The sequence below is a fragment of the Camelus bactrianus genome, chromosome 17, assembly GCF_048773025.1.
Source record: "Camelus bactrianus isolate YW-2024 breed Bactrian camel chromosome 17, ASM4877302v1, whole genome shotgun sequence".
Classification (NCBI taxonomy): domain Eukaryota; kingdom Metazoa; phylum Chordata; class Mammalia; order Artiodactyla; family Camelidae; genus Camelus; species Camelus bactrianus.
In genome coordinates, this window is record NC_133555.1 from 37,774,198 (window position 1) to 37,794,795 (window position 20,598).

The following is a 20,598-nucleotide window of genomic DNA, read 5'->3' on the forward strand; positions in this document are numbered from 1 at the left end:
ATACCCTACCCCTGAAGATACTTTCTCAAAAGCCTTACATGGCAGCAGTGAGGACTGTATTCAAATGATTGTCTCTAAGTTAAACAGACAAATATTGCACACAATAAACCTTCCTTAGGAAAAAAGAACTACTGACAAACCCAGGTGCTATGGACTAAACTGTGTCCCCCCAGAATTCAGATGTTGAAGCCTTAACCCCCAATGTGACTGTATTTGGAGTTAGGGCCTTTTATGGAAGTGAAAAAATGGAGTTATAAAAATGAGGCATTGATCTGATAGGATCAGTGTCCTTATAAGTGACACCGGAGAGCTTTCTTTCTCTCCACGCATGGGCACCAAGGGAAGGCCATGTGAAGACTTAGTGAAAAGGCTGTCGTCTGAAAGCCAGGACTGAGCCAGAAACTGAACCTAACAGAACCTTGATCTTGGAATTCTAACCTTCAGAACTGTATGAAATGACTATCTGTTGTTTAAACTACCCAGTCTGTGGTGTTTTGTTACAGCAGCCCAGGGAGACTGCGGCACCAGGCATCATTATCCTTCAATGTTGGTCTTTTAAAATGAGAGTTAGGATATTTAAAATTTATTTTTCCTAAAGATAAGACAAATAAAAATGCTTTTTTATCTTAAATGATTTCATTTTTCACTTTGGCAGCATCAGATATAATTTGGGACAAACTGAAGTTTCTGCTGCATAGCTGCGCGGTACTTTTCATTATGAAAGCTGTAAAGCTTTTTAAGACAAAACAGGTGATCCTCATGGGCTGGGTGCTACAGGACACAACACAAGGCGGCATGAGGTCAGTAATGTGAGGCACAGAAGAGCTAGGTGTGAGCCACACAAGCGAACTTTATTGTTTTTAAACTTATTCTTCAATCTAGCTTATTTTGTTCATAGCATTATGAATTATCAAAAAAAAATCCTCAAAGAAATTCTAAAGTACATTCTAAATTTCTAAAACACTCAAATAAATATGAATATTTTAGGTATAAACTTACCTGTACTACCACTATCACATAAATATAGATATCTCAGAAGTCGTTCCATCAAAAGTACTAAACAAAGGTACACAAATCTTCTAATCTTAACATATCCTACATTTGTTTCAACTTTTTTCTTAACTTTCTGTTTTTGGTGGAAAAATCTCCTGTATCATTTCTTTATTTTCAAAAGCCAATAGCATTGTATTAAGAAAACTGTACCATTCATCCAGGGCTTCAGCAGTGTGTCTTCTTGATGAGCACTTACAGTCAAAGGCGGCACTGGCACTGGAAAGTACAGAGGTTTGGGGCCCAGTGCTGCTAAATGACATTCACCAACCATAATCTCAGTATTTTTAGAATCACCACTGTGTGAGCAGAAAAAAACAAAATCAGAATTTAAATTTATTCTAAAAATGTTAAAGTAATGAGAATCAAATAAGTAGAAATGCAACCTAATGACATGTATGTTCCACACACTGTGCTGCATACTACAGCCATATACTGTGATTCTTTAATGTTTTCAATAGGTTGTTCCTGCCTTCTTAACTACAAAACCAGTACTTATTAAATGGCTGGGGTAGGGGTAAGAGTGGGGTGGTGGGGTTAAAATTAGAGCAAAGTGTTTTTGATCATGCCAAAGAGTCTGAGAAGGAACTGGACTAGTGTCTGAATCCAGAAAAGATCATCCAACAATTCTGTTAACAGTGCAACAAGATAAATAAGTGACAAGTATATATATTAAATGTATACATGTACTTGAGATCTTCCTTTGGGAACAAGGTATAAGAAATGTATTGTTCTAGAATGTTCATTTAAACAGCTTTGACTATATTCTAATATGTGAGATCCTACATAACCAATTAATCTGGATGTCACTTACCTAGAAAATAAATAACTTAAGCAAGAGGGAAGGTGAAAAGTACTTCGAAGCTAATAGATATAAATGAATTTACTTTGTTGGAGAAGGACTTGTACCCTCATTCAGATACTAAAATATTTTATCTTAAAAACAATTCTAATAAGATTTTTCAGCTGGGGTTCCTTGGGCCAGGGGAGAGTAAAAATAGTAAGAAGAGGAGCCAGCGCTCTTAACAGTTGAAACTTAGCATTGATGGAATTTAAAATTTTTGACTGGAAGACGAAACCGGAGGTGATGGAGTGACTTGCCCCACGTCATACTTCAATGTCATTATGGCAGAGCCAAGGTGATGACAAAACTCTGCAGGCTGCAACTATTTTGTCTGTAAGCAAAATATTTTTGATAGGAAAAGAAAAAGTTAACCTTACTACCTTTGCTTTTTCTTTAAGATCTCCAATGGTCATGAATCATACTGAGCTTCTATGCCAATCTAATTCTTATCTAGGCGTCTCCTTAACATAATGTTATGTAACATAATGAGCATGTAGCAGGATTAGCTAGTGACTTAGGTGAAACACAGACTGATGGACCCCGTTTGCAGAGTTTCTGATTCAGTAGGTCAGGGGTGGGACCAAATAATTTCTGACAAGTTCCCACATGATGCTGGTACTCCAAGGATCACACTTTGAAAAACACCGTCTTAGCATAAAGGGACTTACATGTATTTGTCACCTGACTCGACTGTACCTTGTCTCAACAGCAAAACGGGGGTACAGAACGGATCAAATGATCTCCAAATTATCCTCTGAATCTAAGTTTTGTATCCATATATGTTCTAGTGAGTGCACTGTAACTGTCAGTACTAATCACTGCAGACATGGAAGATACCTGCAAACTGCACTGTTCATCTAATTTCAGCTATTCTTACCTTCATAAAAGTCACATACACATCTCTCTTCTTTTATCACTATTCCTTTCTCAAAAATATTTTAATGGCTCAAAATACCTATTCAGTGACAACTTTAAGGTAACTTACAATATACCTGACATCTGGATACACCTGACATATTAGTTAAATAATACCCATGTACTGTTTATGGCATAGTAGCCCAAGCATATACAGCAGAGAACGAAAAATATGCCTCAAGATATAAATTACATGAATGACTCTTTTAACATCATATAATTAAAAATTACATTACAGACCTTTTGCAAATTTCATAAGTATTTTCTTTTTCGTCTTGAATCGTCACCTTGTCTGAAAATCTACACTGTGAAGAGATTACAGTTAAAAAGTATAAGTGAGTATCTTTGCATTCATTATTAGGCTATGAGGCTTATCAGATCAGAATGTATTAGATGTTAATTCAACAATTAGCTTATGGCCAACCCAGAAAACAGTTCAACTCTACATCATTTAAAATAGTCAATACTGATTTAAAAATTTCCACTGTTGAGAAAAATTAATACAAATCAATACATTTTCTCAGCTTTTGATATCATCCTTAATTATGCAAGCTACCATTTCAAATTATTATAGACAATTAAAGTTATGTTTCTTTTCATTCAGGAAAAAAAGCTTTGAGTGACTTTTATTTTTAGGTGGTATTTATGAACATAAATTTATTTTTCATTAGAAATGTTTTTATGTATTTTAAACATCATTGTATTAAAATACAATTGGTGTTTTGGGAATTGTGATTTTCTAATTATAAGAAAGTCATATAAGCTCAATATTAGACTTTTGAAAAAACAGGCACCAAGAAAACAAACCCCTACCCTAAATCACCCATCATTTGGGCAGCTAGAGATACCCACTCATATTTTACTTTATACCTTTCTAATCTTTTTTAAAGTACATAATCATATTTCACAATAATGGTATATATGATACATACTATCACAACGTTTAGGAAGAACACTACAAAAATCAACTGAGAAACACAAAACATTAACAAATAGAAAGATATATCATGTTCTCGGATGAGAATATTAAAAGGTAAAAAAGTTAACTCCCCCCAAATTAATCTGTAGATTTTAAAAACTACCTTACAGTGCGAATTTAAAGCTCTTAGAAGACTTTAAGAATAGCCAAAAATATTTTAATTTATAATACATCTTAATATCTTTTAAAGCAAGCCTTCCTTATTGTTTTTATTTTAAAAATAATTGACAGTATGTAATTGGCACAGGCCATGAGCAATTAATGAAACAAAAGAGAAGAAAAGGAATCATTCTATACTTAAAAATGGAAAATGTTAGAAATGGCATTTGAAATTTGTGAGGAAATGATGCAATAAATAGTAGCAGAACAAGAGGCTAGTTGATTGGGTAGAAAATAAGCTTGGTACCAATTTACCATATTACAAACAACTTTAGGTTCATTAAACATTTAAATGTAAGAAATACTGGTCAAAAATAAAATAGAGATGAGTATTTATATAATCTGGAGGGTGGAGAAAGCCTAGACTTGACACCAAAGGCAGAAACTGTGAGTTATGATATCAACACGTTTAAAGATTGGTTTTTTTTTCCCCTGTACATTTTTGATTTTGTTTGTTTTTGGGGGTGAGGTAATTAGGTTCATTTATTTTATTTTATTTTTAATGGAGGTACTGGGAATCGAACCTGGGACCACACACATGCTAAGCATGCACTTTACCACTCAACAGGTTTGAATACAAACATTTAAAACATTTCCATATACTAAGAGAATACAAAGTACAAAAAGCCATCTGTCAAAACAGAAAGGTTATATTGTTTTTACATTCTTTCTCCCAAGATAAAATCTAGATTTATACTGCTAAAAATTTAAACATAATAAGTAACACCAAAAAGATATGGGTGAAATTTTTTAATCCTAAAATGGGGAAGGCTTTTCTAAATATGACTCATAACTCAAAAATCATAATAATAAAACTGATACATTTGACTAAATAAAGATATAAAAAGCTCCTCCAAAATAAAAAGTTCCTAAACCAAGTCAAACATAAATGAAAAACAGGAAAAAGTATGGCAACATAAAACAAAGAACAAATATGTTTAATATGGGAAAAGTTCTTACAAATTAAAAAAAAAAATCCCAGAAGAAAAATGGCCAAAGGACATAAAAAAGTGCACAGAAGAAAATGTAAATGGCTTTTACACATGCTAAAAGATGCTTAACTAGACTCATAAAACAAAAGCAAATTAAAATTAAAAGTCATTTGTAAAAATGTACAGATGGACAAAAATTAAAAAATTCTAATACTGAGTTGTGAGTGTGTGGGGGAGAGAAGTGTCATTTTCATATGATGTTGCTGGGAATATAAATCAAAGCAATCTCTATGTAGGACAATCTGAAAATTCTACTTCTAAGAATTAATCCAAAAATGCTTGCACATTTGCAAAATGCCTTATGCTCAAGGATGCATAATGCAACAATGTTAAAATAGCAAAAAATGGGAACAAACCAAGTGTCCATCAATAGTGGAACTTGTTGAATAGAGTACAGCCATACAACAGATAATTACATAATTATAAAAAGCAAAACATCATTACATACATGGAAAGGAAACATTCTCTATTATCTATTAAATTAAAAAAAGATAAAAAAAATGGTATGCTATCATTTGTATAAAATTAAAAATACCTAATAGGTCCATTTTGAGAAATGGCAAGTAAGTACATCTTATTGGACTAATCCTTCTGCAGTAACAACTATAAACCCAAGATAAAATATAAAAAAATCTGTCTGAAAACATTGGAGAGATATGAAAAGGAGGCAGAATCAGAAGGGAAGTCTACACTTGGAAAGAGAGGATGACACTGGGTAACAGTCCTGTTTTTCTGGCTTTATTCCTGAAGGCAGGCCTTAGTTGGAACCACTTGGGAAGGCCAAATATTTGCCCTACTGACACAAAGAACCAGAAGGCAAAATTTAGGGCAAAGTCAGAAACTGGGAACAGGATGGGAATCCTGGAAAAGAAAGAGTCTAAGGCAGGAAGCCCCCAAAACTGCTTTCAACTTGGTCCAAATCTCTAAAACTGACCCTTGAACTACACCTTTGTAAGGCAGACTCCAAACAACTCAGCTAACACTAAAATAACACAGTAAACATTTCTACTGCCTGCTACCACAGGGTAGTAACCTGGAGGCTGAGTCTACCCAAGTTAAAATCTAAGCAAGCAATTACCAGATAGCCCAGCAATGGCAGACCTGGGCATTTATTTCAAAATAGCAAAATTATAGACACGGAAAACATATTAACGGTTGCTAAGGTTACAGCTGTTGGGGTAGGGAGGGAGGTGAGACTAAGGGGCAGCATAAAGAATATCTCTGTAGTGACAGAATAATTATCTTGATGGCAACGGTGGCAACAAAAATCTGCACTTGATAAAATATACAGAACTACACCCACTCACTGTACTAATATCAGATTTCTGCTTCTGATATTGTGCTTTAAGATGTAATCATAGGGGGAAAAGTACTTTTGCAACTTCCTGTGAATTTATAATTGTTTCAAAACAAATATTGAAAAGTACACTAACATTAACCATCTGGGGCTGAAAACTAGAATCATTAAGCAATTACTACCATGGCAAACCTAAAAATTGTTATACGTGGATTCTGGGTATAATTGATACACAAGAGAAAGAAAAAACAAGGTCTTTGGAAAAGACAAATAAGGGAACATTTCTAAAAATTTATAGAAAACCATACATAAAAGCAGAAAAGGGGTAGGCTAGGCTATGTCCTTCCTGTAAGTCAACCTATTTGCCCTCTAAAGTTCCTAAAATGTTAGGTGAGAGATGGATATAAGTTTGTTGATTCCCAAATTTAGGGGACAGATATCTTAAAGACAAGTATCGTTGTCAGGGTCATGTATTTTCTGGAGTTGGTACTCTGAAGCTTACCATGGGATCAGAAGGATAAAGGAATCATTCCCCTTCCCTTAAACAAATCCAGGAAGTAGTACCAGACTAGGAAGCAGCTAAATGATTTTGTGGATTATTTTTAAAAGAGCTAATATTGAAAACAGTCTACATCTTTAAAATATTTACAGTGTTAGAAACTCAGTGTGTTCTGGCAAACGTCTCCTAAAATCTGTCCTTGCAGAATTGAATGGATTAAGTCTTCTCTTCAGCTTTAAGAAGAACAGAGCATAAACTGTTTACTTTTTTAATGCTTTAGAGCAAGGGTTGGCAAGCTATGGCTTGCAGGCTGCCTGTTTTTGTAAATATTTATTTGAACACAGCAATTCACAGTTTACATCCCGTCTATGGCTTCTTTCTTGTTACGATAGCAGAGTTGAGTGGCTGCAACAGCAACCACATGGCCCACAAAGCCAGACAAGTATTTACTGTCAAGTCTTTTAAAGAAAAGGTTTGCTGACCTCTGCTACAGAGTCAAGGAACTCTGCTGTGTGACCATGGACAAGATTTTGAGTCTAAGTCTCTGTTTTTTCATCTGTAAAGAGAAATAACAGTACACACCTCATGTGCACTAAAGAATTAATTTAGTAAGTCTGGGTTGTCTATATGCTGTACAGTAAAGGCTTGCCCCTTGACCTGCTCCTCAGAGGTAACTTCTAAGCCCTTGGAATATGCTGCCTGATAAGTGTATCTTTGTTAACCTGGGGGTCTGGGGTCACACCAGATAGTGTACACTAACAGTGTAATTTATGATAGGGGCCTTGAGCCTCTCCAGAGAGTCTATGCTAACAACGTAATTTATGATGGGGAACTTGAGCCACATGGTAACAGGTCAACCTCTGGAGGGACTGGAGACTGAGTGATTAAGGTCAGTCATGCAGGTGGTCAGCCATGCGTAAGTGGCCAACAGAAGCCCTGACCAGGGTTCAGGCAAGCCCCATTGGCTGGCAATATTCTGTGTTGCCATATGTCACTCCTGGGAGAAGCAAGCAGTGTCCACATGACTCTATTGGGAGAGAACAATCAGAAGCTTGCGCCCAATTTCTCCAGCGCTCTATCCTATGTGACTCTATCTTTTGCTGATTTTAAACTGTCTTCTTTCACTGTGATAAATTGTAACCTTGAGTATAACACCTTTGCTAATCTCTGTGAGTTCTTCTAGCAAATTATGGAACCTGAGGGTGGTCTTGGGAACCCCTGAACAGCACTTCCAGATATTACAGATAAGTGCTAAGTCTCCAGCAGTGTCTGGCTGCCATTTAATAAAGCTTCAGTACATACTGGCCCTTACCATCAAACCACTGAGATTCTTATTCACGCTACAGGACACTTCCGGCACTTCAGGACTCCCTTCAAATTCACATTCAATATCCATTCAGCAATCACTTGTGCTATTACTCTGTAGCAGCCACACTGCTCTTGGTGCTAAAGATTCATTTGCAAGCAAAATGGACAAAAATCCTTGCCTTCATAAAGTCTCATTCTAGCAGGAGGAGGCAAACATAAATAAGCAAATATATATAGAATGTCAGACACTGTTAAGTACCAGAAAGGGGAATATGAAATGTTGGGAGAAGGGAGAACACTGGAATTTTAGGTTGGCTGGCCAGGGGAAATCTCCCTGAGAAGATGAAATTTGAGCAAAGAAGTGAAAGAAACAAGCAAGTTAGCTGTATCATTTTTTAGGAGATAAAATGGCAAAGGCAAAGGCCCCGAAGCGGGAGAGGGCCTGCTGTGTTCCAAGAGCAGCAAGGAGGCTAATGTGGTCAGAGCAAAATGGGTAAGGAGAGGAGCTGAAGAGGTCAGAGAGGTAACGAGGTGGGGAAGGGTAAAGGCAATAGATACAGGGCCACGCAGGTCACAGAAAGGACTGTGGCTTTGAATCAGAGTATTAAAAGCCATTGGAGACTTTGAAGCAGAAGACTGACATGACCTAATTTATGCTGTGCTGAGAATAAACTACAAGCGGGCAATATTAGAAGCAGGAGATCTGTTAGGAGGCTGCTGCAGTAATTCAGGCAGGAGATTATATCAGGCTGAGACTGTATGGTGTGGGCAGGACTGATGGAAAGTGGACAATTTCTAGACATCATCTGAAGGTAAAGCCTGCAGGATTTCCTTATAGTCTGGATATGGAGTGAGAGAAAAAGAAAGTAAGGAAACCCAAGATTTTGAGCCTAAGTAATTTATAGAGCTGCCATCAATAGAAAAGGGGAAAACTACAGGAAGGGCTGGTTTGTGGTAGGAAAGGGGGTATAAAACAGTTCAGTTTTGACCGTATTAAATGTGAGATGCCTAGTTGAACATGCAAGGGGAAAAATCAAGTAGGCAACCAGTCACAAAGGTCTGCAGTTCAGAGAAGAAGTTCAAGCTCGAGATATCAACTTGAAAGTCTTAGCACATAGGTGGCATTGAATGCAATGAGGTTGGATGAGACCATGTAAGGAGCAACTCTAGACAGGAAAAAAGAACAGATGCACAGTCTCGGCCCTGGGTCACTCCAACATGTAGAGATCAGGGACATCAGGAGAGGCCAGCAAATCCAACTGGGAAGTTGCAGACAGACAGAAAACCAGGCACATTTGTTTATCCTGGAAGTCATGTGAAAAAACTTTTGATGTTAATACTGGTGACAGACTGAGTCAGACTGAGACTGAACTATGGCCATTAGATTCAGCAACAAGGAGGTCACTGGAGAGTTTAAGAAGGGTAGTTTTGATGGAGGTGAAGACAAATATCTTTGAAACTGGAGGAGAGAAACTGGAGCTAGTGGGTCTAGACAAGCCTTTGGAGAAACAGGATGACAGCCGAAAAGGAAAATGGGACCATGAAAGGGTTTTTTGGTTTTTATCTGAAGTTGGGAGAAAAGCATGCTTATGTTGAAGGGAATGATCTAGTAACGAAAAGGAGAATCACTGGAGTAGTATTTCGAGAGAGAAGAGGTGGATTCTAGCACATAGGTGAAGAGAACAGCCTTGGCCTGTTCATCCACTGCAGCAGAAGTGAAGCTGGAGTTCTGCGGACAGACGCAGAGGGGTGGGCTAATGTACTGGCAGGAACTTAGGAAGTTCTTTTCCAATTATTTCAATTTTCTTGATGAAGTAGGAACCTAGGCTGTTAGCTGTGAGGATGAATGAGGAGGAATATGGACAAAGAAGAAAGTATGGAATAGTTGCCTAGGAGTCAAATTCTTCAAAAGGTTAATACACATTATCTGGCAGATAACTGACACCCCAAGTTTTCTCCATCTCATACACCAGTGGTGCATTCCAACATCGGCTTATGTTTATCTCCAATTCCTGTGCCTCTTACATCTGTGGTCGCGTAACTGATGCTTGTATTCACAGCACTCAGGTACTATGACATTCTAAACCTCAATCAAGATCAGATGATATTCAGTAAATGTGTTTAATGAGGCAGGAAAATACCTAACAATTTAGAAAGATTTACATAGGTTTGAGAGGAACTGCAGGATACTAAAAAGCTAAATGTATAATTAAACAGTACACCCCATTTTCTCAGACAAGTCAAACTCTTAACACTGTGCTAATGCAAAGCATCCAGCAATATATCCCATGGTCAGAATGCTGTGATTCTTTTCCTCAATAAAAAGGAGTTACACTTGTCATCTGACAGCAGTGTTACCATAAACTTCTATACTTACCACTACTTGGATCAAGAAATTAAAAAAAAAAAAACAAACCCAAAAGACTCCCTTGTACCTTTTCATCCAAATCTGAGCTTTTTGTGTGTTCACTGAAGTCCCCCAGTTTTTCATCTTCAGAGGTCTCATTAGTAACTTCTTCTAAGGGAATGTCTGCATCTTTGGAATCATGTTTTAGCTCATTTGCTGAAAAGAAATAATATTCAACTGCAGAAACTTTAAATGACAAAATAACCAAGTCATTTAAAGATTGTTCTAAAAATGAGTTAGAATTCAGAGACTCTTTTAAGTCCAATGTGACAAATATGAAGTAGAGTTTTCAGCAAATTATACATTTATTCCTCCCTCTCTATCAAAATAACTCCATTATATGGTATAAAAAGAATTGCCAGTAAGACAAAATTGAGACATATCAAGATAAATTTAAGACTCCTTCTTGGTTATGTCCAGCTATTTCCAATATATTTTTAAAACTTGAAAGTTGAAGTAAAATTAACTTTCAAATTAAGTTATTTCCTGTAAAGATCCAGTTACCTGAACTTATGATTAGCTGTTAATTACAAAAAATTTTAAAAAGGCCTCGGACTTAAAATGCGGTAAAGCTTAAATATATATTTCAATTTCAAAATAAGATTACAAAAATTGCTAAGGCCAGTTATCTATCTTTTGTAGATAAAGATACTATCTGTATAACTAAAGATACTAATAAACAGCTTATTTATTAAATAACCAACTAGACAATTTCTCAAAATCTGATCTGACAACTAGGTAATTAAAACTGAGGAAAACTGACAAACTGTAAAACGTGCTTAACAGACTCTAAAATGAAAATCTTCCTATTTTAATGAATTCATTTTGACTAGGCCTCAATTGAGATACATAAATAGCTCAATATTGCACGTTGTGCAAATGTTGAATTCTACCTGCTGACAAGGAAGCACAGATCTCTGACTTCATCAACCCAGGATCCAGGACAGGAGGTTCTCTATTACAAAGCAAACAGAGCTTAAACATTAGAATACACTCCTGCAGAACCATCCACTCCTCTTAAACATTATACACTACTGGCTGTAGCAGCTGGTGAACACGAGCTCTAGTTCTCCGAGGCGGGAGTCTGTCCTGGGACAGCACACCACCGAGATGCTCCATCTGGCTCTTTAATCACTTGTGCCGCAACTGTATGGAGCGCTGCCGTCTGAACTCTTACTCAGAGAGAACTGATGACTGCATGTGCCAAGCATTTAAAACATTTTTAAAGTATTACACCAATGTAATATGTTTCCACTTCTACTCTCAAGCGTGTGCATGTACGTCTTGCTGCCAATGGAAAAAGAAGACGGCTGGAAAGCAGTTCGAGTCTGTTTCTGCAGTCTCTGAAGACAACATATGGTCTGAAGGTTATGGTCATGGAGATCAGAGTTAGACCAAGCTGGGTTCAAATACTGTTCTGCCACTTACTGTGTCAACTGTAGCACAATTATTTAACTTCTTTGAGTTTAACCATATCTGTAAAATGAGAATGCCACCTACCCATGAGATTATTGTGAGGATTAAATGAGATAAAATGTTCTCAAAGCCAATGGCATAGGCTTAACAAATGAAAACTACATCTACAGGAGTCCCTCAAAAACAAATGGCCAAACATTGTTCATTTTTAAAAACTTATGACAAAAATGTATAAAAGTACACTGAATAAAATATAATAAATGTCCATAATCTCACCATTTATTCACTTAATAAGTGGGTTTTATTAAACCTGTCCTACAACTGCTCATTGGTTCAGGATTACTTCCTAGCCAAGAAAGAAAATAAAACATTTTATATATACTGTTCTTTGAGGTCTTTGGAAAACATGAAGTATTTTTTCCCTCAACATAAACCCTAGAAACAATAAGAAGCTGTTGGAGGAGGCACCTGAGAGGAAGTAACTGCCAGCTGACCTGTGAGCTGGATCCAAGCAATCTGGGGCTCCCCGTCCCCTCCCCCATCCTGGGGATGTGTGTTCTGCCTGTCTTCCCCATGCTAGAAGCTGCCCAAGGACACAGCCTTGATAGTAAGGTGTTGTTGGGACCATCTGGATCGTATACATGGCTGAACCCACTCAAAGCTTCAATGCAAACTTTTGAGATTCCAGGGGACTGGAATGGAGATGTACTCATCTTGCAGCTTCCCAAGACAAGCCGTGTGTGTAATTTCCCTTGCTTATTAAACCTGTCACCTACCAATCTGGAGTGGTTTGCCTCTTTCTTCGGTCTCCACCTGCCCTCTGCGTGCGTGCGTGCGTGCGTGTGTAGAGGGGGTGGTGAGGAAGTGGGGGCAGTTTCAGATTACATTTAGAAGCCCCTGAGGTTGCAAATTATCACAAGTATACAGTTTAAAGAATGGGAAAATAAAAACACAAACAAGACACATATATACACAAATTTCCTCCCCCAATTCCTACCTCTTAACTCATGTCTACTTGAGTATCTCCATTTCAGTATTTCAAAGGTCTCTCCAAATGAACATGTCTGAATTTGCCCTTATGACCAATATCCCACCACGATCCTGCCTCTTTTCATCAGGGAATTGTAATGCCCTGCTTTGAAATAAGAGAAACCGGATATAATCCTTAACTCCTACCTCTGACCTTGCCCCTATCTGATTGACCAATCTTCACTTTCTAAACCTCTCTCAAATCCACTTCCACTTCTAGCTGAAGTCACCATGTCCTTTTGGTCTAATTATTACAATAGCTCCCTGCTAATTTATTCTCCACACCAGACTATAATGATTTTTAAAATGTAAATCTTATCAAATTCTTTACTTAAAAAGTCCTTCAATGAATCTCTATATGCTCTCAGGATAAAGTTCAAATCCACCATGAATTCTAGTTTATCCAGGATGATCCGTTCATGCCTGTTATTCTGGCATAGTGATTATTAATAGCTCCTCATTTCCCTTCTAAATGTTTTGCAATTCCGAAGATCAGTTCTAGGGTTATCCTATTTACAAAGTTCTGCACAACGGACCTTTCTGCATATTCGGTAGCTTCATTTCTCGCCACCTGACCACTAAACCACGGGATGTTATTTCTGACTCTCGGCTGTTACGTGTTCTTCCCTGGGGACCTTCCTATAGGCTATTCCTTCCCCTCACTTTTCTCCTCTGAACTTGTCTTCATCTATTGGCTAGTTCCTACTCATTCTTTAGTGTTCATCTTAAACGTCACTCGGACCAGGAGGCCTTTAACATCTTGCACTTCTCTCACCATATTTTATGTATTCGCTTAATCATCTGCCTTCCTTGCTAGACTAAAAGCTCTGTGAGAACAAGGTTCTGTGTGTTGAGTTGTTCTCCACACATTGAGCACCTAACACCCTCCTGGCCAGACTCTAGGGAGACCCAAATGAAGATGCCCCTTTCCTGTCTAGGAACTCGTAGTATTGGAAGAGGTGCACGTAAAGAAGACATAACATACAGAGATGTGTGCCAAGAGAACTACTGGAACAAACCCCTAGAATAACAACTCAGGTGTGACTTAAAGGACAACTGAATGAAGAGAAAGGAACTTTCAGATAAAGAAACATATGTAAAAGGATTCAAATGTATGACACATTTTGGAAACAGTGAGCTGCCTGCTCTGCTTATCTTTTATTAACCTCTCACCTCACTTTCCTCCCCACCAACACCATAGCTGCCTAAGAGAAAACGGATGCAGAGCCACTAAAGAACTATACAAAGTCATGCCAAGCAATTTAGACTCTACCCTCAGGTGGCTGAAAGCCACTGGAGCACTGTAAGCAGTCACTGGCAGATCAATTTCTATTTCAAAATATTACTATGGAGGAGGATATACTACTAGAGTTCAAGAAGATTAACAAGGAGCTAACTGCAATAACCCAGAAGGAATATGAATAAGTTGGTAGCAGTGAGAACTGAGAGGAAGGAAAAACCAGGAGAGATATTAAGGTAATAGCAGGAATAGGATAAGTGACAACAAACAGAGAAGAACTGAGGGGTGTTTCTGCAGTTTCTAATTATCCTGAAAGTTACATTCATAAACAGGTACAGATCCAGAAACACAGGAGGTTATTCTTCAAAAAGAACAAAAAACAAAAACAAAAAGCCCAGAAGACATAAATAGGTACAGCAAGTGTACTGCTCTAATTTCAAAGTATTGTGATAGTATTTTTAATATTGCTGGTATAGTTTGTAAGGGTGAGAAACATTTCACTATGAATAAGTTACAAAGGTAAAACTGCACGTCACTTTTGTTAGAAGTAATTTTTGTTTTGAATTTGAAAGACACAAGACACAAAAAATTTAAATTCCCCTAACTAAGAAAAAAATAAACAAAACTGCAATCCCCATAAATATTTTACAGTTTTGCATTACTGGAGTAGAAAGTTACAGTTCTGCCTTGATGGAGCAGAAAGGGGAAAAAAAAAAGGGCAGAAGGAGGAAAGGGGAGAAATAGACTTGGGTGAGGCTACAGAACATAGGGATGCAAGAGAGAAAATCTGAGCAAAAAGGAGAGGAGAGTAAGACAGGCTTCTGGAGAATGACACAGATTACAGCAAGTTTATTCTCTACCAGAGCATTTTTCAAGGGGTTGATGAAATCTAATGGGTTGCAACCAGGATTTTTTAATAAAATAGAATAAAATACAAAATATGATAATGCACCACTTACAGTAAGGAAAAAATATTGTTTTTATAAATCTATTATTGTTCATAAATACATAGATTCAGCAATTCCTTCAGTTTCACCTCAGGCCCTTCTCCCCTCAGTTACATGGAAATAAAATTAAATGTTTTTACTAAAAAATGGCATGATCCAATTTTTCTAAGATTATATCCACATATATGCATAGACAGGTGTCTGGAATGATGCATACAAATTGTGGGTAATTAACTGGTTATTTTGGGTGGTGAGACTTCCTCCCTTTTACACTTTTAATATAGTGAACATGTATCATTTTTATAAAATCAGCCATTATTCTAAGAAAAGAAAGAATAAAAAACAAACTTTATGCCCAGTTCACATTTGTCTCTATCTTTGGCTGTAGCTCATTGTCAACATCTTGTTAGTTAACAGAGATGTTTGCTCTTGAATGAGGGGTTTGCTCTAGTTTCCCTTTGTATTCCTCAAAGGAAGCACAGTGTAACAAGAGTTACAAGCACTTTTAATAACTATCCTTTATTGACTTCTTACTACTCATCCAGTGCCACACCAGAACCTTTCCCATCCATTCACTGATTTAATCCTCACAACCCTAAGGCAAGTACTTTCCCTTTTCACAGATAAGGTAAAATAATTTACCTAAAAGGTCACACAGCTACTAGGGCAGGAAGATTCAAAAACCTAGGTCAGATTATAAAGGTAACATTCTTAACCACTGATTTTAAAGTAAGACAGGCTTGGGTTCAAATCTAGATTCTGCTACTAGTAGTGTGACCATGGACAAGTGACAACTTGTCATCTTCATTTTTTTTTCCACCTTCAAAATAGGCAGATTATCATCCTTCCTCATTACACTATTTTAAAAAATAATAGATAAAGCTCTTGGTCTTTCCTTTGGGGTAAGTTATAAGTTCTTGTAACCCCAAGAACATCAGGAAGAATATAACATCACAAATGTTAACTAAAATGTATAAATACCAGAGAAATTTAAGTCATGTAACATTGAATCTTAGTGGAAAGTGTTTTCATGTTTCCTTTTTAGTCTGTTCACAAAACATTCCAATATTCAAGTATTGTGATGTACAAATATAAATCAGAGCTTGAAGAACTACAAAAATCTAGTATAATAGGGCATAATATTAAATAAAATTTGGGGCAACTAGGCAGATCAAGTTCCAATAACACAAAGGTTTATTACTTGGTTCCATTTAGTTGCCCCAGGCAAACTCATTCTCTTCAGGGCTAAATCATCATTTAAAATCATCACCTTAAAAGTAAAACCATGAAAAAATGTTAGACTTTTTCCCTCTGAAAATTAGTTTAACTTTTTATTCTACTTTCAAGTCCTAATTCAAATAAACTTTTCCAAGGCGTCTCTGTCCCCTGAAAAATGAGTTTTTTACCTAACAAGGAAAATGGGTTAAAATACACAGTACTGTTCTTAATAAGTAACTTGGCTGAAATAAGTCTATCTGCATATTGATAATAATTAAAAAAACATATGAAAGTATATTTAATTGACTTTTGAAAGAAGCAATGTAAGTAATTGAAAAGGTCACTTTATAAATCACCATTTAAAATTCTGAACAGCTAATCTGCTCCATCATAATTGCAAGGATATATATATAACTGTTTTATTTCAATCCTAAGTTTTAGCATAATGACATTTCCAGGTCCCAGCAATAATATACTGTATTACATTTAATAAATAACTAGGTTAAAAAAAATAACGGAGCTTCAATGATCACTGAATAAATTAGTGACACCTAAGAGCAGAAAGTGCTTTTGAAACCCCCAACAATAATCTCCACCAAAAGGTGTACTTGAACATGCATACCTCAAGTCATTGCTTGGTTCTTTTTTTCCTGGAAGCTCCACGTGCTTGGAGTCTGCTGACTGGTGCTCTTCAGCAACCTTGGGCTCCTGGCTTATCGTGGGAACCTCTGAAGTAAATGAGAGCTCCCCTTCATTGGAGACTCCAAAGAGGTCCGGGTCATCTTGAATTACATCAATTAAGAGGACATCATCTTCATATGCTTTAAGAATATCTGGAAACCCAACTTTAATTTCTGAGAAGTTCTTAGTCATTTTTCTACCACTAACTTCAGAGGAAACTGGTTTGAATGTTTCTTGTTCATTGGAGCCGAAGGCAGGACTTTTCTCTATATATCCAGGACCACAAGAAGAAGTATTATTCTCAACTGGGAGAGAAATAGCTTCCATATTAGAAACAATATTGCCTGGTTTAAAGATGTGGTTAGATGGTTTATTATTACTAACTTGCGTTAAAAAGCTTGGAGAAATACAGGAATCCTTACTGCCGTATGAGTTGGAACAGCTTTGCATTGGGATTACACTACTTCGTATGCTCAAAGCCTGAGGTCTTGAAGTTTCTTTAGTCCTATTCTGCCTTACCTCTGCTCCAGACAAATTGTCAAGAAGTTCTAGGGGACTATATACTTCTCTCTCCGATGACTTGGCATTTATTTTTCTTTTTTCTGTTTTATTCTTAAGCAAAGGAATTTTAAAATTAGTCAGCCGCCCTGTGTTCAATATCTTCACGAAGTCTGGAACCACAAGTGTTTGCTTAGCAATACATGCTTTTCGATGAATAGGTTTGCCTCTGGAGTTATTTGCTTCCTGGCCGTCCTGGGAAGCCACTGTCAAAGTAGGCTTTGTTAAATTCCCTCTATCTTTTTTTTCACTTCCTGTCAAGTTTTGAGTCACGTTGGTTAACTGAGTATCTTCAGTAGGATTAGAAACTACTTCTGACCCACTTCTGCTTGGTTCCTCTGACTTCATTTTTTTATCATCATTGATTATAGGTTCCTTCATAACCATTAAAGTAGGTTCTACTGTAGAGACTGAAGATAAACAATTTAAATCAGAATCCAATTTTTCTCTACTTGAAGACTCACTGTTTGTTTCTGTTATGGAACTTTGTAGCATTAACTTTAAGTCAGTCAAGTGAGTTTGATTTGTTTGGTGCTTAAGAAAATCATCTTGCCTAAAACTTTCCTGAGACTCAGGAAGAAAGTTAAAATTTGACTGTGGCAAGGAAGCCTTTTTCCAACACCAGGCAGATGTTCTAGCACAGGAATAACAAGGCCAAGTTCTTTTGCCAGTCATTGGTATTGTTCTGCGACAGCTTAACTTAGATTCTTCACCTTCATTCTTCAAGTCTTCCCTCGAGGATCTTCTTTCAATAGGGTAGCGATCGCTAGGTGATTCCATTATTGAGCTTTTCATCGACTTAGAACACTCTTCTGGATCCATGCCTTTACATCCTAAGGACTCTGAAGCATTCTTCGTTTCTTCTTTCAAAAGTGGCTCAAGGGTTTTCTGGAACATAGCATTTACGTGATGTTCAGGACTTGGTTTTTTTCCTTCTAATCCTGGAAGACTTAACAAATGATCCGTTGCTGACAGTGAATCATGGTTTACTTTTCTCATAACTTTTAAAGGACTTTTTTTAGCCTCTAAAGTCTCTGCTTCTTTACCTTCAGCACCTGTTTGGCTTTCTGGTAACATCAGCTCAGACTTGTTATACACATTAGAGGACTTCATCTCAATAACCATTTCATCTCCTTTTTCAGATACCTTCATCCTTTTTCTGCGTTTTCTCCCAACATTGCTCTCCTCTACTGAGTTTTTATTTTTTTCACTTAGGAGGCAGGAAAGCGAGCCATTATTTTTACTTTGGTATAAATCATTTTCTTCTAGCAATAACTTATTATCTCCCATTAAGTTTTCTTCAGTTTGTAAAAGCTGAGGAATAGTCGTGTCACTCTTAGCTGCAAGACTCCTAGGACTTTCTTTCTTTAACTTTGAGGTATTTTCTGATACATGTATACATCTACCATCAGGTTTAGGTGCAAGGTTATTTTCATCATTACAACCCTTGGAATGGGGGAAACAACTGCAATTAGGTAATTTTAAAATGGGATTATTTTCTACTCCAGGTGACAAGCTGTTACAAGAATATTTCGGAGTATTCTTGTACAGTTCATCTTGAAATTCAACCGTAATATTTTGTGGAGTCTTATTTTCAGTTATTTCGAGAGGTGGGCTTTCTAAGCTTTTAAGTTTTTTAATTCGAATTCTTCTTTTCATACCTTCTACCAAACCTTCCTTACCCAAAGGCTGCAAGAAAGCCATACTTTGACATTCATTGCATTCCACTGTTTGGAAAGATTCCGAACTGGTTAATGATTCCTTTCTTACCAGGTCAATCCCTGGCTGTAGAGCATCACTTGAGGCTTCAGTAACTTTTCTTTTTTCCTTGGCTGAGCAAAACAACAAAACATACCACAAAAGATTTTATATTGAGGAAGAAAAATTGGTATCACTTAAAATAAAAAACACTGTGAAGCCATCCTTTTTTTTTTTTTTTAAATTTCCCCAAATAGCTGTATGGAAACATTTATTTGTTTTTAAATCAAAGACTTAATTTCTATTAAAGAACTACATATAAACCTGTATAAGTTCTAAGGCAGCTAAATAACCTCTAGTATTATCATCATATCACACTAGTCAAAGTGGATCACTAAGAGGACCTCCCCTCACAGAACTTCTGACCAAGGGATCTTAACGGGGCAAACGCCTTTTAAGGGAACCCCTGTTTTTTTCCCCCCTTCTCCTGGTCAACCGTGTGTATCAGTAAAGCCCACTCAGATTCAAGGGAAACACTAGAGGCAAAACAAGGATGGAGAGGAAGGGGTGCAAAGGCTAGCAAGGAGTGACCCCTCAGTGCTGTCTTACTCTGTCTTCCGGATTGCAACGGGAGCTCCGCCTCCTTCGCTGCTTCTAGGCCCTGCTGGTCCGACTGGTCTGAAGGGCCCGCTTGGCCGCCCGGCCCCTCCACTCGCCGCCTTGCCGAGGCCTTCCCAGCCCTGGACGCCTCACCCGACTGGTCACTGTTCACCTCTTCTCTCCCAGACGCCCGGGCCACCATCCTCCTCTTTTGCTTGCTCTCCTCACGCGCCCCGGCCTCAGGGCCGCCGCCTCCCGCTTCGCCTGGCCCTGGACGCCGGCCTCGCTTCCTCGAGCCTCGCGTGTCGCCTCCACGTCCCAGGGCCGTCGTGCGGCCCGAGGGCGGTGGCCGCCGCATCTGCCCGGGCAGCAGGTCTGCTCGCAGAGGCCCGCCACTCCCGCTCGCAGGAGCCCACCCGCCGCGCGAAGGCACCTGAAGCCCTCAGTCCCGCCCCGGCGCAGCCCGCCACCTAGGCCCTCGGACCGGAAGCGGAAGTGGGCCCGCGTGGCGCGGCCCGGGCAGGCGTGGGGGCGTGGGGGGTGGGGGTGGGGGCGTGGGGGGTGGGGGTGGGGGTGGGGGTGGGGGGTGGGGGTGGGGGGTGGGGGGTGGGAGGGCCCAACGGCGGAAGGTCCGCGAGCCTCTGAGGCCCGTGCCTCTGGGGCCTCGATGCGCTGTGGTGAGTGGGGCTACCCCCGCCCCGTGGCCTTCCACTGGGCAGAAACCTCCGGAACGATTCAGGAGCCTTGTTACTTCCTGCCTC

The 20,598-nt window shown here is 38.3% G+C and overlaps 1 protein-coding gene across 1 annotated transcript in view; it reads right to left on the minus strand.

Annotated features, from left to right (window-relative positions):
• TOPAZ1 (testis and ovary specific TOPAZ 1) overlaps nucleotides 1–20,242 on the minus strand; it is a 53,370-nt gene extending 33,128 nt beyond the window's left edge. Inside the window, exons 1-6 of the mRNA XM_074344126.1 lie at nucleotides 19,847–20,242; nucleotides 16,923–19,371; nucleotides 11,344–11,405; nucleotides 10,479–10,606; nucleotides 3,050–3,114; nucleotides 1,204–1,349 (exon numbers count right to left, since the gene is read on the minus strand). Of these exons, the coding sequence (XP_074200227.1) occupies nucleotides 1,204–1,349; nucleotides 3,050–3,114; nucleotides 10,479–10,606; nucleotides 11,344–11,405; nucleotides 16,923–19,371; nucleotides 19,847–20,195 (3,199 nt within the window). The 5' untranslated portion in view covers nucleotides 20,196–20,242. The remainder of the gene's footprint in view (nucleotides 1–1,203; nucleotides 1,350–3,049; nucleotides 3,115–10,478; nucleotides 10,607–11,343; nucleotides 11,406–16,922; nucleotides 19,372–19,846) is intronic.
• Between the last annotated feature and the right edge of the window lie 356 nt (nucleotides 20,243–20,598).